At 48.7% G+C, this 21,261-nt stretch overlaps 1 protein-coding gene across 2 annotated transcripts; it reads left to right on the top strand.

The window, feature by feature from the left end:
- Positions 1 to 1,453: 1,453 nt before the first annotated feature.
- On the top strand, positions 1,454 to 17,885 carry SALL1 (spalt like transcription factor 1). 2 transcript variants are annotated; one of them, XM_055551608.1, is made up of 4 exons: positions 1,454 to 1,531; positions 2,544 to 2,636; positions 11,702 to 15,135; positions 16,279 to 17,885. In XM_055551608.1, exons 2-4 carry the CDS (start codon positions 2,561 to 2,563, stop codon positions 16,717 to 16,719), a joined length of 3,951 nt encoding a protein of 1,316 aa, XP_055407583.1. In that variant the 5' UTR covers positions 1,454 to 1,531; positions 2,544 to 2,560; the 3' UTR covers positions 16,720 to 17,885. The 2 variants fall into 2 exon arrangements, 1 of the variants encoding a protein (XP_055407583.1); XR_008703835.1 differs by lacking the exons at positions 11,702 to 15,135; positions 16,279 to 17,885 and adding an exon at positions 10,409 to 10,653 and having other exon boundaries at positions 1,495 to 1,531.
- Positions 17,886 to 21,261: the final 3,376 nt, after the last annotated feature.

Raw genomic sequence — 21,261 nt, 5'->3', positions numbered from 1 at the left:
ACACGGGCAGAAACGGAGAAACCCGTGTGCAAGTGCATACGGCGGCGTTGGTGTACCTGGAAGAGTGTGGGTTGGGATGCCTGCGAGGATCACAGTTTGCAGAGCTGGGGGTGGGTTTTACACGTGCTCCCGCACACTTTCCCGGGGGTCTGGGGGAAGCGAGAGGCTGGCACCCCAGGAGCACGCAGATCCATCTTTGCCGAGGGATCTCTTTAAATATTCAGTGAAAAATAATGGCATTTGAAGCACCACCTATGGAAACATTATTATCTTCATTCTTCAACATCAGCCCCACTGATAGCTTCGTTTGTCTTTTTATCAAAATCTACTGTAACCAACAGGACCTGGGGAGAAAGAGCGAGGTGCAGAGGAGTGTGTGTGTGTGTGTGTGTGTGTGTGTGTGTGTGTGTGTGTGTGAGATCGAGCGAGGCCACAAGAGAGGAAAAATAAGCCGGAGAAAAGGTGAAGAAAGGGCGAAAAAGGAAAAAGGAGAAGTTATACCAAGAGAAATAAAGTCGTCAGGAGGAAAACAGAAACATTCACCCGCACACAAAAGATTTAGATTTTAAAGAGCGGGGGAGGACCAAAGTGGCTAGAGAGACTCTTGCGGGAGCGCAGTGCGGTCCGGAGCACCCGAAACTCTACTCGGAAGACTGGTGCCCACTTCGCGCGAACTGACTCTATTGCTCTCCAGGCTCCAGGGCGCTCCCGAATTGGGGCGTCCTTATGAGCCCTCTCCTTTCCCGATCGCGAGATAGGGCAGGGATTGTGTATCTGCACCACCACCCCCGCTCGTCCCCATTACTCAACCGAAGTTTAGAGTGTCCCTCGGGCGCAAGACTTCGGGAACCAGGAGCGAGGAGACCCTGAGGCGCAAGGGGGAAGAGCTAGGCTGAGCCGAGGACTGAGCCTCAGGTTCGCGGGGGCCCAAGCCCAGCGGACAAAGTGCGGGCTCCGGGATCCCCACTCCGGGCTCAGGGGCGCGGGTGGGAAGGCTGCCTCAAAGCCTGGGGAGATGCAGCGAAAAGTTTGGGCGCCGCGCTCAGCAAGTGCCTGAGAAGTGGAGGCGAGCTTCTGCGGGGCCAGACAGCTGCGGACAACGAGCCCCCTCTCTCCAGGCTCAGCGCGGCCACCTCCTCGCCAAGAGCCTGGGGCACGGCCCGCTCCCCCAGGACGAAGAGCCGCGGGGTCCCAGGGACTGGCCGTACCCGGAGCCCGGCGGGGCAGGCCCGCGCCTAGCGAGGCCAGGGGAGGGTTGCAGCGTGCTGGGTAAGCGGCGGCCCCTCCCCTCCCCCCGGCTGGAGCTGAACTCGGATCCCAAGCCGGTCCCCGCTCGCCGCCCGCCCTGGGCTCGGCGGCGCCACCGCCGCCGCCGCCTCCCCGCGGAGTGACGCGCCCTGCAGCCAACCGGGGCAGCCGAGGGGGAGGTCCGGGAGGGGTCCTGGGCGGAGCCGGGCCGCCCCCTTATCCCACGGGCTCGGGGCCGCTTCTCCCGAAAACTTCAGCCTTAATTGTCCTGGGAATGTCCGAGGTAGAGAAAGGGAGCGGGGGAGCAAGCGAGAAGCTGGAGGATCGGGGCCCTCTGAGAAGGAACGGGGTGGCGGGAGAGCTGCCCCTCCCCCCCAAAGCCCCAAACCCATCACGTTCCCAAACCTTTCCTTGGTCCTCTTCTCCGCGCCCCCGCGAGCCCGGGATCCAGGGGATGGAGAACTCGGGGCGAAGGAGCGCCGAGCCAGGCGGCGAGCGGGAGGGAGGCCGGGCCGCGGGCGGGAGGCGGACCGGCGTGGGGCTGGCTCTTCCCTACTCGCTTATTTTTTTTTATGGGGGTGGGGGTGGGCTGCTTTCTGGTAGCTCTTAGAGAAACGAAGAAACACTCACGAAAACGGGACTTCCTCCCCCCATATCCCGCCACGGGACTCCCTCCCCCCGCGGGCCGGCGCGCCCAGCGCCGGAGTTGGGAAGTTCGCCGCGCGCCCGCAGCCCGGGTCCCCAGTCCCTGCCGCCCGGCCCCACCCCCAACCCGGGGAGGCTTAATTCCGGGGAGGGCATGCTAATTTGGGTCGGCCCAGCCCGGGATGGGGGGGGCCGAGGAGGGAGGGGGGCGCAGGCCGGGGCGCCGGGTGCTCAGAGGCGAGGAGGCAGGCCCCCGGCGGCCCGGCCGCGGAGTCCCGGGCGGTCGCGAAGAGGGTTAACCCAGTGTCGGGCGGCGCGGCTCGCAGAGCCAGCCCCGCGGCCGGCTTATTGGGCCAGCGCGCGGAGAGACAGGGGTCTGCAGCAAATCACGAACTAATTGATTAAGGCGAGCGGGTTTGAATAGCGCTGGCCCGGTGCCAATCGCCTTTCAAAGAGCCCCTCTATGATTAATCGCAATGCATTATTGATAATCATAATTATAGCAGGACACATGCGCGCTGCGCCCGGGGCCGGGGAGCCGGGGAGGGGGCGGGCGGGCCGGCGGGCGGGGGGAGCCGCCGCCGCCGCCGCCGCTCGATTTCCGTAATTTTGAGAAGATTTTTTTTTAGTAATTTTTTATTCTGCCCCAGCTGATGTTTGAGCCAGCATGTCGCGGAGGAAGCAAGCGAAGCCTCAACATTTCCAATCCGACCCCGAAGTGGCCTCGCTCCCCCGGCGAGATGGTGAGTGCTTCGGCCCGCGCCGCGGACACACACGCGCACACACGTACGGGCACTCACACTCACGCACACTCGCACCCACGCACACGCGGCTGGCCCCCGCGCCCACCGCCCAGCCGCCGCGACCCGAATCACCATTGCGACTCCGCGATTTTTTTTTTTTTTTTTTTTAATTTCAATTTGCCTTTGCTGGGCTTCCCCACCCCCAACCCCCCTGCCCCGAGGAAAGCAAACACTTCTCCAGGCAGGATCTTTCCGGAGTTGTTGGGTCCTCCTGCGGGGAGGAGAGAGGGCTCGCCGGCCTTGCTCCTGCGTCCCGGCTGTCTCCGGGAGCGGATCCCGGGACCCTCCGAACTGCGGCCGGGGCCCGGGTGCCCTGCGGGGCGCGGGTGCGGACAGAGGCCGTCGGCGCCTGCCTGCGCGGTGATCCACGCGCTCCCCGGCCCGCGCCCGAGGCCCGGCCTGGCCTCTGCCGCCCTGGTCCTGCTGCCTGCGGAAAGGAAGTTTACTTTGTCCTCCGGGCTGAACTTGGAACGTGGAGGGGAGCTCCCTGCGCCGCACTTATCCTCTTCCCCAGCGCTCCCACTCCTCCTGGGCCCGCGCCGCGGAATGGGGTGCCTTTGGGAGTTCGGAGTTCCAAGAAGATGGGAACCTGTATTGGGGCGACCGTGCTTGACACGCGGGGGTAGAGGCCGTGTTGGAGAGTGCTCTTTGCTGTCGGGTGCTCCCCAGACAGAGTGCAGGCGGATGGGGGCAAGTGTCGGGGTCCGGCTATCCCACTTGATCCCCGCATCTCTTCTCCCAACACATGCACACTCGGCGCCCCCAAGAAATCTTTAGGCTCGGTCGGCTCCCGCTAAGGATCGTGGTACCTCGCACTTCCAGGAGTCCTAAGGGTCGTTCTCCAGAGCTGGAGGTGGGGTGGGCTATCTAGCCACGAGGGAGTCCCCCTAAAACAGAGGCACTCGCTTCCTCCGATGGAGGCGACAGCTGCCGGGTCCCAAAGGGAGCGAACAAGTCCAGAACAAAGTTTGTGTGACGGAGCTAAGGCCGAGAGTGGCAGAGATCCGGGTAGGGAATTGGGGGTAAGGAGGGCAGACACCTTGAGTCCCTTTTTATCGCTAAAAAATATTACAATTTAGGGGCCTCCGAACTCCCAGGCCCAAGGCCGGAGGCGATGAAGCGGCGCCCGGGCTCGGTTCCCAGGCACAGTGCTCGCCTCTCGGCTGCGGAGGTTCGAGGGGTAACCCCCGAGCGGTATCCGCGACTCGGGATGTCTCTCGGGGTGCTCCAGTCCCCGGCGTCATTTTGGGGTGTAGAGGAGGGAGCTGGACCCCGATAGGGCTCGGAAGCCTGCCCTTTGATCGGCACCTCCGTCCTCCAAACTCTGCGGGCGCCCGGCCCTCACGGTCCTCGGGTCCTTCCTTAGAGGCCTGCTTCTCTGCAGAGCTGGGGCGCAGGGACCCACGCAGAACCCAGGCGGAGAAGCCGAGGGACTCCCACCCACTTCACCCCGGCTGTCGGGAAAGAGGACTCCTGTTGAAGGGGGTGAACCCTGTAAGAAAGGGGGGAGAACAGACAACAGATAAAGATATTTGTGTACAATATTTGGCCCCCTCCACCCCAGTACTTTCTCAAGCTTAAAGCCTTATCCAGAGCCTCTGATTTTTCAGTCCCCTGAGAACCCGTGATCCCCGCTTTCCACCCCAGGCGAAACTGGGTACTCAAGGTACAGTGAGGTGAAATTATCCAAGGCTGCTGCCACAGTATTTTTCCGGGTTTTCCCAGCTGGTTTCTTCTGCATCTGGCCCCCACACCATCTTTGCTAAAGTTTCTGGTGAGATCTTCCTCACTGTAATACTGTTAAAGTCAACAGTTTTTAAAGGACCAAACCTAACCGGAGGAGAGGAAAGATTTATTTTTAAGTCTTTTTTTTTTAATTAATGTGTACTGATTTTATATATTTTCAAAAAAGGGGGAAAAAATAAAGACGGGATTCGCAGAGAATTGATGCTTGCTAGATCTTTACCTTTTTCCTGTCTGAATCTGGACAGGATTTTCTTTTGCCTTCTGAATCCGGAATTTTTAATAGTTAAGGCTTCTCATAAAGCGATAGCATAAAAGGAGTTCACTACCTCTGACCATTATTATTTATTAGGACTGTTTTTTTGGTTTATTTGGGCTTTGAGGTAAGTTAGTTAAGTTGCATCAAGTTTCCTTTCTTTATTTTTTCTCTTTCTTTTACTTTATTCCTTCCTTCCTTTCCTTTTTCTTTCTTTTTTATCCCCAAAAGCTGGTTCATTGTCCTAAGAAGCAGTAAACAGTTAGGGGCACCATAGGAAACACTCCCCTCTCGGCCTCCTTTCTCACCTCTCCCCACCCCCCTCCATTTCTCCAGTTGTAATGGTTTTAGGTTATGACTGTTTTTACATGGTTGAACAATAAGTTTGGGAGAAACTGCCTAGAGGGTAGATTTTGTAATAGGGTTACAGGATTTAGTATGTTGTAATAATATTAGTACACAACTAATCCTCCTCCATGTCTGATTTTACAGGAGGGCCTTACACACTCCAATTCCTTTTATTTGGGAGTAGTTGTGAGATAGAGAACCGAGCAATCATGTCTCCAAGTTACTTTTAAAAAGTCACCACTTTTCATGCACTGTATCCAGCCACCCATTCTCCTGTCCGCACAGAACACACACTTCAAGGAGTCATTGGAGCTCTGTTTTTCAGTTTGCGAGTTTGTTTGTTTGTTTAATCTACATGAAAGTTGTTAAATTTTTAGAAGATTAACCTTCCTTAAACACTGTGGTTACTTTTTTTTTTCTTTCTTGAGATGGGCTTAAAACATGGCAAAGGAAATGTTGAACCTATCAAATTAAACCTAGTTGGTGGTGCCCTCAGCAGATGCTGGCACCTCCGATTTCATGACTTCGGTCCAGAGTGAGACCTAGAAAAGTTTGTAGGCCCCCCGTTACAGTTGCCCTGAAGGAGTAACTCTCAAGGCTGGGAGCAGTCAGGCTTACTGTGCAGCTTGTCACGCTTGTGTGTGTTTGAGCGTGTGCGTGCGTACAAAGAAAATCCGAGGTAGGTTCAGCAATCTCCAGAATAACTTCATCAGAACAAGTTCAAGAAAACAAGATTATTTGGTCAGTCTTATGATGTTCATATTTTAATTCTATTTTTGGTGCTGCTATATACTCTCCTAAAATAAACTGGGAGATTTTTACTGTTTCTTATGAAACCAAGAGTATGGCACTTATTACTTGTCTCTTAAATGATATTCAACAAGTCTCGAATTACTTGTAGAAAGATGACTGCCATTGGGAAAATTATTTAGCAAGGTAAATAATTTTGAGGAAAGAGAACATTAGAATGGGATGATTTTGTATGTGGATTCTTTACTAGCGATTTGGATTTCAGGTGTGTGTGTATGTGTGTGTGTTGGCTTTTTCTTCCTTGGGTAGAGTTTTTTAAGATTCCTGGAACGACATGTTTGGCCCACTCATACTCCATTCATTTATTAAGAAAGTACTTCTGTGGCCAGCTTTTTGAAGGAAAAGATCATATTGGAAGAAAGATAAAAACACTGCAGATAAAACTGCAGATAAAGCACACTGCCTCTCATATAAAGTATCACAAAAATTTCCTCTTATTCATATTAATAATGAAATTCTATTATTTACCAAAGTAATTTACTCATTGTGAGCAGCTTAATGGCAACACATTGATTTCTGGGCCCAAAAGGTTAGAGAGAACTATAATTAATTGCTTTTTTTTGAAAAACCGACACCTGCATGATAAGGCAGTTGCAAAGACCTCCTGTTTAATCAGGCCTATTTTAAGTTTGTGGCATCATGGAAGATTTTGGATGAGAAAATGCAAGCTGTTTTGGGGGATTTGCTGGAGGCCTTACATACTTCCTAAAATGTTACAAACACACACAAACAAGCGGAAGGTGGAAGGACCTGAGAGAGTGTGCATGAAAGTGAATTTGTGATACCGAATGTTTTGTGGTTTATTTTACATCCAGGTTCACCTATGGTTTATAAGCACAAGTGTCAATTTATAGGTTATTCTTTGAGGCCTTTATTTCATTTCTTTCTGCTTTGGCAGGTAGCAAGTTGTCTTGACCCACAGTCCTTTAGAAAGCAAAAATCTGAATTTTTGAGGTAGAGCTTTCATGGAAAAGTGCGGGGTGGGAATTAGGTAGACCAGCAGTTCAGTTTTTTGAAATTGAGGAAAGCCAAGCTCAGTGGAGTAGCCAGAACTAATTCCTTCTGCAGACTTAATTCGGTTTTTCTAAGGTACCTCCTGATACCGCTCACCCAGTCTTCCCAAATATTCTTAGATTACCAAAAGGGCAGTCATGGAGCATTTGAAGGGAGGAGGTGGTAAATTATCCCAAGAACCAGCACCCCTCCCCCTCCAAAAGAAAAAAGTCGCTGTGCCAGGCTTTGGAAAACGTAGATGTGTCGAGCTGTTTTAACCTTTGCTAGCCTCCTCCCATGCAGAGGTGACAAGGTCCAGATCATAATATGTCCTTCAGTATCTTCCCAGTGACCCCCAAATTGAGTCTTGCTAGTCACTTAGCAGGAAGTTCGGAGTTTATTTTAGTTTCACCTTATCAGCTTGGCTTCTTTTCCTAACCTTATTCCCCTGTCACCCTGAGATGCCAGACCCCCAAAGGGGAAGATTGACAGGTAGTTCCCATAGCTCAGTTTTACCCTCAAACAACAGGGATTTGGTTTCTTGTGCCTTTGCCAATGTTTATGTAGTCAAAGTTTAGATCTCGCCTTAAGCAGTCTCTTTTACGCGTCACTGGAAGAGGAGAGCCACAAAGAAGTTTTTGAACAAACCCTTGCAACTGGAACCCCATCTAGTGTTCAGTTTGATTCATCCAAGGGGAAGATATTTTCCCCCTTTCCTTTATTGTGTACATTAGGTGGGCTGGTATCACGATTTTCAAAGGACTGTCTTGTCCGTGTTGTTATTTTGTCAGAGATTTCCCCTTGTATTCTTCCACTCGAGAACACGCTAATCCCAGTCAGAACACTGAGGGGACTTGAAGGGGGCCAGTAAAATGTGTCATCTGGCTACAGATCTCACAGAAGAAACTTAAGACATTACAGAAAACATGCAGAGCATATGTGGCGGTGTTTAAATTGCGGTGGAATCTCAAGCTGAATATTCAGATGCAGGTTTTTCCCAGGTCTGTGCAAGAAAAAGAGAAAAATCAATCAATCAGAAATGTTTGTGATAGCCTTTCGAAACTGGTCTACCAAAAGGAACAGCCAATTAAAACTATAGGCTCCAAAATTATAATCTTGCAGGGTTTTCTTAAAAACATTAATGTGATCTGAAGGTACTGGGAAGTCAAGCGAAGGGTCTTTCTGAGAAGCTCCAAAAAAAGAAAACTCAACGTGGTGCAGTAGGGCTGTTGTTTTGTTTTGTTTTCCTGGCTGGCTAAACCTTTCAGCATGGGGCATAGTTTTATTTTTGTTTTCTCAGCAGACAGATATACTGGAACACTTCAATTTTCTGCCTCCTATTCTGCAGTGTTTAGTTCAGATGATGAAAAGCTGACATATTTGAATTGGGCATCAAGAACCTAAATAGTACAATGAGAACTAAAACATCTGGGATTTTCATATAAATTGGATAAAACCAGAAGATCACCTCTTCCTCTGGCCCAGAGGGGGTAAAAGAAACCCAGAAAATTCCAAAAATCTTTTTGTGTGTACATACTTAGAAAACCACCTCTTCTTAAATTTTCCTGTATGACCACGATGACAAAATTAATTTGTATGCATAATCCATAAGAGGAACTAGAATATTGTTTTCACTATAGTACAGGGAACAAGGCAACTGTATTTACTATAATGGGGTCACCAGTTGCAATCTTGTGTAACAGATTATTGAGAGAGATACAAGATAGCCAGACGGTCAAAAAAATGAATTGGAATATGTTAGTTTGTGATGTGTGTGTGTGTGCATCTTATTACAACTTAAAATATTCCCTTTGGTAGTTAAAGATTCAAACTAGACCTCATGTTTTGTCCTTTTCTTTTTTTTCATATAAAGCTGTTTCATTGGAATTCTGTTCAGAAGGCAGATGGATTTAAAGTTAAGAACTATTAAAATGTAGCAACACCTGCTTTTGAAATAATCAAAATAGGTATCAGAATTTTTTTTTTTTTGGTGTTCATAAACATCAGGAAATTAAATTAGTTGACTCTACAGTGAGATCAAATGTCAGCTTATTAAAATGTTGCGAAAATCTAAGCTAAAATATGGGCAGCTTTTTTAACACAATCTCTTTCTTAGAAGCAAGCAGGCACTTATTTTTAAGTGTCTATATTTTCCTTCCAGTTAGCACAACCCTAAATATAAAAATGTTCAGGTCAAAAAACTTGAAAATTCTCAAGTGAGTCTTGAAGCAGCACAAATGCAGAATTGGAGCACAGGAAAGTAATAATCAGCTAAATCCAGTAAAGTAACCTTTTTTAAATTTTCTCTATATTATGAGAATATCAGATGTTTGCAAGTTATAAAGAATTAAAAATGCCCTTTAATCGTGAGCACAGATGTGCTAAATATTTGAAGCAACTACATTGTAATGTGTACAATTGATGAAGTCAGTTTTCTGATTTCCCTTGCTAGTTATTTAGTTCTGAATCTGTCATTATTTGTCTAAGCCCAGCTGACCAAGCAAAACTGTGTTTTAAAGTGGCTTTATGTTTTGATAAATGTGAGCTGGTTGAAAAGTATTTTCCACTGAATGCAGAGCTTAATAGAACATGCTGACATAATAGTTTTAATGCATTTTGTTGAAAATGTGTGAACAAACAGAATAGCTTTTGTTCCTTCATAATTGGCTGTAAAAGTAGATGGAAACATAACCATTACATATGGAAATGTGCAAAGAGAAAGAAATAACATTTCGGTTGAATATATTAGGAATTGCATTTCCTAGTTTAAAATAAGCATCTGAAATGGATGCATCATTTAAAATTGGTTGTCAAAATAAGAAGCTTTAAACAGAATTTTTGTCACATTATTTTCGTCCCCAGTTAAGCAACATAACTTTAGCGAATTTCGTTTAATATTTTGTTTACATTATTTTTAAGTAAGGCGAGAGACAGAGCTTAAAACAGCACCTTGAATGTGCAGAGGAATCCTGTGCCAATTAGGATGATTAAACATTAAATTAAAACTGAATCATTATTGGTATTTTCTGCTCCAACCAAGATTTGTTTGGTATTGTTAATGCATTTCGCACTATACCCTTACAGAGATTAAAAGATGGGTATTAAGGAAGCTAGCTTGTTAAGTATAACTTAGCTACTCAAATAACCCTCCCAGTGAATAAAGTGTGCATACATTTGGCATACTTTAACAGGGTTTCTAATCATCTGTGGCATCACTCAAGGCAAACAGAGTTAAGGAATTTTCAGAAGTTAGTATTTGTGTATTAATTATATTTTCTGGAATGTAAAACTACTCAAGCTTTTTTGTTTTTTGTTTTTTATGTTTACTGCAAAGAGGCAAATGGCTGACTCTTTTGACTCAACTCTAAGTTTACTGAAAAAAAGAATTTTGATTTTGCATTTATTCATATTTGCTATTAGTTTTTTTTTTTCCTTTCCCTGCAAGTTTTCTGGGAGATTCAATTTGGAAGTCATGGAAACTAACTATTATCTGATTCAGTTCTGCAGAAAAGCATGCAGGGAGGTAATCCTTGAATTAAACAGTTTTTTTTTTTTTTCACAGCCTACGGAGATGACCACACACCATTTGTACAACAGAAGTTGGTGTTCCCCATGCTGGGCAAACAATGGGACGCCATCCTGTCTTTGAATAGGATGTTAGCTTGGAGTTGGAGATTTTTATGTTTAATTTACAAATGGATCTTAGTGAGAAGAAATCTGAGCAACCAGTGGAAACAAACATGAAATAAAGGGATTTTATAATGAAAGGTTCGGGACAATCTGTTAAACAATTGATAACAGTTAAGAGCAAACTGTTTTTAAAGGCATTTCAGACAAGGAGAATTGCAAAGCATTTCCAAACTAGAAAACAAGAATTATTTCTTCACTTCCCCTTAACTGCACATCTTTCTTTAAGTTGATATTTAATCAGAAATGTAAATCTTGTGCCAGTTTTTATAGATAGGAAGAGCACTTTTGATGAACTATTTACAGGCATAATGTTGCCATTTGGAGCATAGTGGCATATATTCCTTGATTAGTGGGATGGTAGCCAGTTGCATTCTTTAATTTTAAAAATAAACACGCCGCAGCCTGATATATAGGTGCCAGGCAGACCTTGTAATGGATTTTGATCATTGTGTTTCTTGTGTGTGTGTGTGTGTGTGTGTGTGTGTGTGTGTGTGTCTCATTGCTTTCTCTTGTATTCAGCTGAATCTTGAGTGTCCAGAGGATTTGTTACTGATGTGGCTAAAGTGTGTTTGTCACGGATCAGACGTAGCTCAGGTTCCAGGTAGGGGCTGGAGGTGATTTTCAAGTTGTCAGTCTTCACCTTGGTGATAGGCATTTTTTTTTCCCCTTGTCAACCACTGATTGGAACCTGAATGACTACAAATTAGTTTAGTGACAGAACAAACTGTCACAGATATCTTTGAATCAGTTGAAAATGAATAAGGTTGACAGAAACTCAAGAGCCTAATAAGTCCTCAGGATGGTGGCTGGACCCTCTCTGGATGGATGAGTAGACAATAAGGTGTATAAAATATTGGAAATCAATATTTTGCTATGGAATTTCATTATGCACCAATGTCTGCAGTTCATAGTATTTTATATTTTGATGGATTACCTGAAGGCCGCGGCTCTTGGAGATACCAGATTGATAGGGAGTCCTCCAACAGCCTAAACATTTAATCAAGAACGTTCTTAAGGAATATTGATTGGTTTTCTGGGGCCATAGTTTTTTGAGTTTCGCAGGGAGAAAAGAGTTGACCACCCCCATTCTCTCCTTTTTTGAAGTCTTGGATGACTCTGGGTGTCCTGGCTTCGTTGCTAATCCTGCTCCTTTTCATGTTTGCAGGAGACACAGAGAAGGGTCAACCCAACCGCACCACTAAGAGCAAGGATGCCCACGTCTGTGGCCGGTGCTGCGCCGAGTTCTTCGAATTGTCAGATCTTCTGCTCCACAAGAAGAATTGTACTAAAAACCAATTAGTTCTAATCGTAAATGAAAGTCCAGCCTCCCCACCTGAAACCTTTTCAAGCCCCAGCCCCCCTCCCGATCATCCCCAGGAACAAATGAATGACACGGCTAACAAAACAGAGCAAGGAGAGTGCAGCAACCTGGCCGAAGCCCAGGCACCGGACAGGGAAGAGTCCATGGAGGTGGAGGCCCCGGCAGCTCCCGAAGGCGCCAGTGGGCCTCCGAGTAGTGGCGGCGACAGCGGCGTCCCCCCTCGCTGCAGCAGCAGCAGCTCCGGCGCAGGTACCTCAGCGATCACAACCTCTCTACCTCAACTCGGGGACCTGACGACACTGGGCAACTTCTCTGTCATCAACAGCAACGTCATCATCGAGAACCTCCAGAGCACCAAGGTGGCAGTGGCCCAGTTCTCCCAGGAAGCGAGGTGCAATGGGGCCTCTGGGGGCAAGCTGGCCGTCCCGGCCCTGATGGAGCAGCTCTTAGCTCTGCAGCAGCAACAGATCCACCAGCTGCAACTGATCGAACAGATTCGTCACCAAATATTGCTGTTGGCTTCTCAGAATACAGACCTGCCAACCTCTTCCAGTCCTTCTCCAGGTACTTTACGAACATCTGCCAACCCCTTGTCCACCCTCAGCTCCCATTTATCTCAGCAGCTGGCGGCGGCAGCTGGGTTAGCACAGAGCCTCGCGAGCCAATCTGCCAGCATCAGCGGTGTGAAACAGCTCCCCCCCATCCAGCTACCTCAGAGCAGTTCCGGCAACACCATCGCCCCCCCACACAGCGGCTCTTCCCCCAACGTTCACATATTGGCGGCACCAGTTCCCACCCCATCCTCGGAAAAAGTGGCTTCGAGCGCGGGCACCTCCCACACCAGCAACCCCGCGGCCTCTGCCTCATCCTCACCAGCTTTTGCAATAAGCAGTCTGTTGAGTCCTGCATCTAATCCACTTCTACCTCAGCCGGCCCCCACTAACTCGGTTTTCCCCAGCCCTTTGCCCAACATTGGAACGACAGCAGAGGATTTAAACCCCTTGTCCACCTTGGCCCAGCAAAGAAAAAGCAAGCCACCAAATGTCACCGCCTTCGAAGCCAAGAGCGCTTCTGATGAGGCGTTCTTCAAACACAAGTGCAGGTTCTGTGCAAAAGTCTTCGGAAGCGACAGTGCCTTGCAGATCCACCTTCGTTCCCACACTGGAGAGAGGCCATTCAAGTGCAACATCTGCGGCAACAGGTTCTCCACCAAGGGGAACCTCAAAGTCCACTTTCAGCGCCACAAAGAGAAGTACCCTCATATCCAGATGAACCCCTACCCCGTGCCTGAGCATTTGGACAACATACCCACCAGTACCGGCATCCCCTACGGCATGTCCATCCCTCCTGAAAAGCCGGTCACCAGTTGGCTAGACACCAAACCCGTCCTGCCCACCCTGACCACTTCTGTCGGCCTGCCGTTGCCCCCCACCCTCCCGAACCTCACCCCCTTCATCAAGACCGAAGAGCCAGCCCCCATCCCCATCAGCCATTCTGCCGCCAGCCCCCCGGGCTCCGTCTCAAGCGACTCTGGGGCCCCCGAGCCAGCCGCGAGAAACCCGGGTGGGCTCCCGGAGGAAGCGGAAGGCCCCACTGCGCCCCCTCCCGGCGGCAAAAGCGAAGAGAGCGGTGTGGTCCCCAGCTCGGCCTCAGCCCCGAACGCCTGCGTGCTGAGCTCCCTGGCATCTGACGGCAGTCCTGGCAGTGCCTCGACTTTCACCAACCCTCTGTTGCCACTCATGTCCGAGCAGTTCAAGGCGAAGTTTCCCTTTGGGGGACTCTTGGACTCAGCCCAGGCCTCAGAGACATCCAAGCTTCAGCAACTGGTCGAAAACATTGACAAGAAGGCCACTGATCCCAATGAGTGCATCATCTGCCACCGGGTCCTCAGCTGTCAGAGCGCCCTGAAGATGCACTACCGCACCCACACCGGGGAGAGGCCCTTCAAGTGTAAGATCTGCGGCCGGGCTTTCACCACGAAAGGGAACCTGAAGACCCACTACAGCGTCCATCGAGCTATGCCGCCGCTCAGAGTCCAGCATTCCTGCCCCATCTGCCAGAAGAAGTTCACCAATGCCGTGGTCCTACAGCAGCACATCCGAATGCACATGGGGGGCCAGATCCCCAACACCCCGGTCCCTGACAGCTACCCCGAGTCCATGGAGTCCGACACAGGCTCCTTTGATGAGAAAAATTTTGATGACCTAGACACCTTCTCCGATGAAAACATGGAAGACTGTCCTGAGGGCAGCATCCCAGACACGCCCAAGTCCGCAGACGCATCCCAAGACAGCCTGTCTTCCTCGCCTTTGCCTCTAGAGATGTCGAGCATCGCCGCTTTGGAAAATCAGATGAAGATGATCAATGCCGGCCTGGCAGAGCAGCTGCAGGCCAGCCTGAAGTCGGTGGAAAACGGGTCAGTCGAGGGGGACGTCCTGACCAACGATTCATCCTCGGTGGGTGGCGACATGGAGAGCCAAAGTGCAGGCAGCCCGGCCATCTCAGAGTCTACCTCCTCCATGCAGGCTCTGTCCCCATCCAACAGCACCCAGGAATTCCACAAGTCACCCAACACCGAGGAGAAGCTGCAGAGAGCAGGGGCAAGCGAGTTTGCCAATGGTTTGTCTCCCGCCCCAGTGAATGGTGGGGCTCTGGATTTGACATCTAGTCACACAGAGAAAATCATCAAAGAAGATTCTTTGGGAATCCTCTTCCCTTTCAGAGACCGGGGTAAATTTAAAAACACTGCTTGCGACATTTGTGGCAAAACCTTTGCTTGTCAGAGTGCCTTGGACATTCACTACAGAAGTCATACCAAAGAGAGACCATTTATTTGCACAGTCTGCAATCGTGGCTTTTCCACCAAGGGTAATTTGAAGCAACACATGTTGACACATCAGATGCGGGATCTACCATCACAGCTCTTTGAGCCCAGTTCCAGCCTTGGCCCCAATCAGAACTCGGCGGTGATTCCCGCCAACTCGTTGGCATCTCTCATCAAGACAGAGGTCAACGGCTTCATGCATGTGACTCCTCAGGACAGTAAGGACACCCCCACCAGTCACGTTCCCTCTGGGCCTCTGTCATCCTCCGCCACATCCCCAGTTCTCCTCCCAGCTCTGCCCAGGAGAACTCCCAAACAGCACTACTGCAACACGTGTGGTAAGACCTTCTCCTCATCGAGTGCCCTGCAGATTCACGAGAGAACTCACACTGGAGAGAAACCCTTTGCTTGCACTATTTGTGGAAGAGCTTTCACAACAAAAGGCAATCTTAAGGTACTTCACTCCATCCGCACCTCACCCACACCCACCCCAGCAGCCTTCTTTCTTTTGAGGCCATTGAGGGTTCGTAAGGCACGCTCCCAGAGTCTTTGGTCCAGACAGTCAGGGGGCGAGTTCTCGCAAGAGAACCTGCTGCTGCGTGGCTTGTCTGGAGAAGTGTGGGTGCCTATGCAGGTCAGGATCACGGCAGGGACCAGGGCAGGCTGCAGCCTGCTGAACGTCAGAGCGCCTTGAATAATTTGGTACCTAAGCGAAACAGCGGCCTGGCCCTGTTGTCTCGCTAAGTGCGCCTAATGAATTGCTCTACCTACCAGGTCAGACAGCCCTGCGTTGCCATGGGGTATTGATTAAAGGCCTCCATGTGGCCTGTGTGCTGCCCATACCACTTAATAATTACAGTTCTCCTCTGTGTGGGCATCTATTTTTTTTCAAACTCTGCAGTCCAGCGTGGTTTGTCTTTCTAAAAACAGTAACGTCACCACTCGGCTAATGGGTATTATGATAATTGATCATACAACATTTCCTACTGATACGTGTTGGAAAGAAAGCAAATATGCTTAAGTTCTAGAGCAACAGTTGAGCGCTCTTACTGTGTACATTTTTCTGTTGACAGAGTATTTCTCTAGAGATTGCTGCCAGTAATGCGAGATGAATAATTACTTTCTGGCTTTTTCGCTCCACGCACAGGCCCTCCATTGGGCAATCAGTGAGGGGCACTCTCTTTCCATCTGAAAAGGACATATATAGGGTAAAGGGTGTCAGATACAATACTTGCCATGGCAATGAGAGTGGACATAACAATTCTCACCCTGGAAGGAGCTATCTGCAACTGACTGGCTTGCTCAAGGCCATTATAAGCTAAATACAGGTAATAAAAAAGGAGTAAGTAAGGCATCCTTGCCCGGGCAGAGGAGAGGCGGACCAGGGTTGCAGAGAATGGACACCTTATTACTAGCAGACTGGAGTGGACGGTTCTTGTTACCCTTCCCACTGTCCGGCATGTAATAAGAATAGACACTGCGGCCACTGGCCCTGTTGAGTGTTGGGATGTGAGCTGAGACAGATTCAACTATTAAGCTTCTCCCTCTCTCTCCCCTTTTTTTCCTTCTCCCTCCTCCCTTCTCTCCCGCATCCCAGGTACACATGGGCACTCACATGTGGAATAGCACCCCCGCCCGCCGGGGTCGCCGGCTCTCTGTGGATGGCCCTATGACATTTCTAGGAGGCAATCCCGTCAAGTTCCCAGAAATGTTCCAGAAGGATTTGGCGGCCAGGTCAGGAAGCGGGGATCCTTCTAGTTTCTGGAATCAATATGCAGCCGCGCTTTCCAACGGGCTGGCGATGAAGGCCAATGAGATCTCCGTCATTCAGAATGGGGGCATCCCTCCAATTCCTGGAAGCCTGGGCAGTGGAAGCAGCTCACCTATTAGTGGGCTGACAGGAAACCTGGAGAAGCTCCAGAACTCAGAGCCCAGCGCGCCCCTGGCTGGCCTGGAGAAGATGGCAAGCAGCGAGAACGGAACCAACTTCCGTTTCACCCGCTTTGTGGAAGACAGCAAAGAGATTGTCACAAGTTAAAGGCCCTCTGGCTGGAGAGAGAGCATCCCCCATTCAGAATGAGACCCACGGTTGCCTCCTCCTCCTTGCCTTGCCCCCCCCACAACCTTCTGGTTCCCCCACAGCTACCCCCCCACCACAGATCTCTGAACTACAACGTTCTGAAGACATTCTTTTGTACCTTGTTCAACTTCTAGAGTTCTAAGAAAGCTTATTTATTAGTGATATAACCTGGCTTTGCAAACAGAATGCAAGCGTTAACTTTGGTCTTCTGTATTTTTGGACTAAATACTAATTGACTAGAGTCCTGTAAACTTGCTGTAACATTTATGGCAATTGCAAGTTGCCCTGCTAGGCGGTCCTAATCTGGCATTAACTTATTTTCTATATCCAGTTTAATATGAATCTGGTGTTGATGCAATGCCTCAGTGATGCATTAGATCTCTAATAAAATCTGTATATAAATGTATACTTTGATCCTGCTGGAAAATTTTATCAGCAAACACATTGTCTAATCTTTTGAAACAAATTTAAGGAAAGGACTGAAAGTACAGACTGAACTGTGTGGTTCTTTGAAAGGTTTGGTTTTTTTGTTTTTTTTGTTTTTTAATTCTAAAATTCAACCTGCCTTTTTTTTTTTTTTTTGTAGATTTAACCCTTTCCGTTTTGAACTGCTATTTGTATTGTGCTTTTTACTTGAGTCGTCCTCAATGTTAATAAGTTTCTGTACAGTGATAAGCACGCAGAATTCTTTAGAGAAATATACAAGTGTTGTTTTGGTAGTTGAAACTAAGACGTAACATTTTGCCTTGTAGGTATATTCACAATAGAAAATGTGTGCTGGAATTTCACAATGCTGCTAAGAATAGCATCTTGAACAACCTTCAGTGGAGAAAATGTAGATGCTCTTGTATATACAAAAAGAAATATCACTTTCATTAAAATGTACATATGTTCCTTACAAGAGCAAATGCTTCTTCTTGATCAAGAGAGCAGGTATAGTGTTTGTTTATTTTGTATTAGGTATGGAAGGAAAAAAAAATGGACTGTTACATGCACTTTCTTGGAAAGTTGAAAGGAAGGGGGGGGTCCAATTTCTTTAACATTTAATACTTACTAACAACAGAGATACTGTAATTTTACTCAAGTAATCAAATACATTTTTTTTTGCAACAGATAAAACAAAATACTGTGTCTGTGTTTTTAGAGTGCATTTCTATTTAGCCAGGCCCCAAAATGTATTTTAGCATTTCCCCAGGCACCAGTAAATTGTGTATGTATCTCTCTCTCTCTCTAAATAAGGAATTGTAAAAGGCATAACAGAAACAGGTTTGCATGAGCATGTGTTTTCTTTTTCTCTTCCCTTTTTTTTTTTTTTTTTTTAAATTTGGAGGATCTAGATATTCTCCCAATATCAATTACTTGTTTGGCTACTCTTCTTACAACCTCTCTAACCCCAAGAAAAAAGAAAAAAATGGTGTGAAATAAAAAGTTGGTATAGGAGGTTCCGTCGGCCCAGGTAAGTTTCCTTAAGCAGGACATTCGTGCCCTTGGAGACTTTGGCTTTATTTCTCCTGTTCCGGTGGTTTCACTTCCCTTAATTCAGTCATTTTCCAGGCGGCTGTGAGCAGCATTGCTGGAGAATTCCCGGGGCAGCTGGGGTTATATAATCTGAAACTGGGCCTCAACCCAGCGAGGTCAACTTGGTCTTTATTTAATTAGTCTTTTAGGCATTTAAATACACACGCATATTTGAAAGAAAAAGTCCATGACAAAGGATATGTAGAGTCGACTTGAATATTGCATCACCAGAATTTAGTCTGATTTCTTCCTCTCTCCTTTTGTTATAGGGTCTCCCCTAGAACATGTTTTCCTCCAGAGCACTATTTTGGGGTCAGCAAATGGACTGGGTGGAAGTTGGTGGCTAGAGGGGTCGGCGAATTTTTTCTTCCAGGGCGGCGGTAAACCGCCGGCAGACAGTGGCTCTGCGCCCAGGTAAGGGAGAAGCGTCCGGGCCACCTTCCAGAAGAAGTTTCCATCGGGGCGCAGGCCACTCCATGGCCACTTGGAGCGAGCCTCCGCAGGCTAAATGGTCTGGGGCCCAGGAGGGGCATGCCAAAAGGTGGGCGCCATATGGGGACCAGCGCCCCCAAACCTTGAGAGGGCAGGCACTGGGCTGTGCGCTGCGGCGCGCTGCGGAGAATCACCTAGACGTTTCAGCGCGCTAGCGAGCATCCTCGATTGCGCCTCTAGGGTCCCAGTCACGTCTCCCCGAGAGAGACCCCTCTGCTCAAAAGTGGGCACCAGGCGAATAGGTGGGATTCTGGCTGTTCTTGTTATACGCGGGCCGGAGGGGGACGTTTTCGCTGCGAAAGGAGGCATTCAACCTCTTCCCAGGGCTGGGCATGACGACGACTGGGTACCCAGGCCTGCGTGGTCTTTGGATCCGGGTGCTTCTCTGGGGACCAAGCCTGAGACCTGCGGGGGCATCCGAGGGCCGCCGGCCTCCGAGAGGGACCTGCTCGTACACGCCCCTCGGCGCTCCCCCTCCCTCCCGCGCCCTCGAGCCCCACGCCCACCTCTCCAAAGGGGTCCTGTCGGCAGAGCCCCAACGCGGGTTTCCGAGCACACGCTCAGCTGCGGGACCGCTCCCCGCGACCCCGTCAGTCCCGCGGCCGCGGCGCGGTCCCCACCGCTGGGCTCCCACCGCGGCCGGCGCGGGGGTCACGGCCCTGCGCCTCCCCAGCTGCGCGTCCATTTCCGCCAGGCTGGCGGGGTGGGCAGAGGCGGTTTTTTTCTTTTCCCTCTCACCACCGACCTCCTCCCTTCTAGCTTTTTCTGATGAGTTAAGGGGAGCAAAAGCAGCGTTTCGTTTGTACAGACTTTCCGAGGCGACCGTAGCCCTTAGGAGAAAGTCGGAGCCTCGGGGTCTCAGTCGGTGTCTCTGTCTCCTCCCCTCCCTCTTCCCTTTGGTCTCTGCCTATCCATCCATCGATCGACTCTCTCTCTAATCTATTGATCATTACCTGCCTATTCCCCCTTACATTCGTTTCCAAAACAAGAAATCGCCCTCATCCTGCTTCCTCACTGAGTGAGAAAAACACTCAGCCTTTCGGCTCAGCCCGGCGGAAGAGAAATGGATTCATATTTATAAAGCTACAAAGTTTATTTTAAGGCCGAAGTGAACGCGCCGCTCCACCCCTCCCGCCAAACCTCGCCTCACTTTTTCGCCTTTCTTTGCCCCCTTCTCTAATTGGAGGTGCGTCGAGATAGTTTTGGAATCACCGAACACCGAATTTCCTGGGCTTGTTGCTGCCCGGAATGATAACAGCCAAATTCACAGTTTTGAACTAAAAATATTCATATTGGTGACATTTGCCTCAGTTCCCTTTAAAAAAAAAAAATGTGACTTGTAGAAAAACAAAACAAAAGAGTGCAGCGAATAACCAACTTTCTTGTACTCATCACTCAAAATTTACAAACGTTAGCAACTTGAGTCGCCCCCCCCACACACACACACCTTTCGGAATAAGGATGCTTTTTCTTTTTCTCTGGGTCTCTGTCTGTGTCGCTGTCATTCTTCCACCTTCTTGTGGCCCCTTATCTCCCCGTCTTTCCTTCCCTGTATTCCTGTGTGTTTGTTTGTTTTTTCTCCCTCCATCTGCGTTGCTCCCCACCCGCACCCCTACCTCGACTCCTATCCCCATCCCCGCATACACACACAGGGTCTCCCCTCTTTCTGGAAAATAGGCTTGGAAGAGCAGTTTGGTGATTGACAGAAAACTAGGGTGGAAAAAGGGAGACCAGTGACAAGACCCAAGCTACCCAAGGCCCCTCAGGCCAGTGGCTGTGGAGGGGGGAGGGGTGCATAGAGTAAGGAAGGGGGCAGGTTTCTCCAGATCATTTAGGGAAACCGATTGGCTCAAGAGTCACTTTGAGTTTTAAGTCTTTGCCTCTCAATTCTCCTGGGCCGGGTTTATTCAATTGATGTGTAAGGGGGTGGGGGACAGTTTTTTGTTTTCTTTTGTTTTTTAAATTAGAAAAAAGTGTCATACAGAAAATCCTGACTGATTTGCAGTTGACATAAAATTTCTAGCAGTAGATTATTTGCTTATTGTTTTTGGCGTGTTGCGAATGTCAAGAAGGAGAGAACTTAAGAAAAAAAAAAAAAGCTCCCACTCTGTTAAAACTTAGCAGTCCTGTTAGAAAAATAAAGCACTGGAGTCTTTTACTAGGAGCTACACACCCCTACCCCAAATGAAACAAATGTCAGAGGGGGTAACAAAGTGGGAAAAAATGTAAAGTGAATTTCAAAGGGCTCCACAGTCAAACGCAATCTGAGATTCACAGAAAGTGGAGACGGATAAGACAGGAATTAGGTCATCTCGTCCAGACCCCAGGAAATATGTTTAGATCAAAGCCTGCTCTGTTAGAATAAACAAAACAGGGCCCAATGGGCCCTACCAATATTTTCATCTCCGTGCTAAGAGCTGCTAATCTAACTGGCTCTATTTGATGAAAGGGGGAAAAAATTACAACTGTAAAAATGGCTAAGTAAAAAAA

This window comes from Bubalus kerabau, chromosome 17 (genome assembly GCF_029407905.1).
Source record: "Bubalus kerabau isolate K-KA32 ecotype Philippines breed swamp buffalo chromosome 17, PCC_UOA_SB_1v2, whole genome shotgun sequence".
Lineage (NCBI taxonomy): Eukaryota > Metazoa > Chordata > Mammalia > Artiodactyla > Bovidae > Bubalus > Bubalus kerabau.
This window is presented reverse-complemented; position numbering and strand designations above follow the sequence as displayed.

Bases quoted from the DNA above. Each gene is read 5' to 3' on its own strand.
- SALL1 (XM_055551608.1), top strand. From the start codon at position 2,561: ATGTCGCGGAGGAAGCAAGCGAAGCCTCAACATTTCCAATCCGACCCC. The intron at 2,637-11,701 runs GTGAGTGCTTCG...TCATGTTTGCAG, and splicing joins CTCGCTCCCCCGGCGAGATG to GAGACACAGAGAAGGGTCAA. The intron at 15,136-16,278 runs GTACTTCACTCC...CCCGCATCCCAG, and splicing joins CAACAAAAGGCAATCTTAAG to GTACACATGGGCACTCACAT.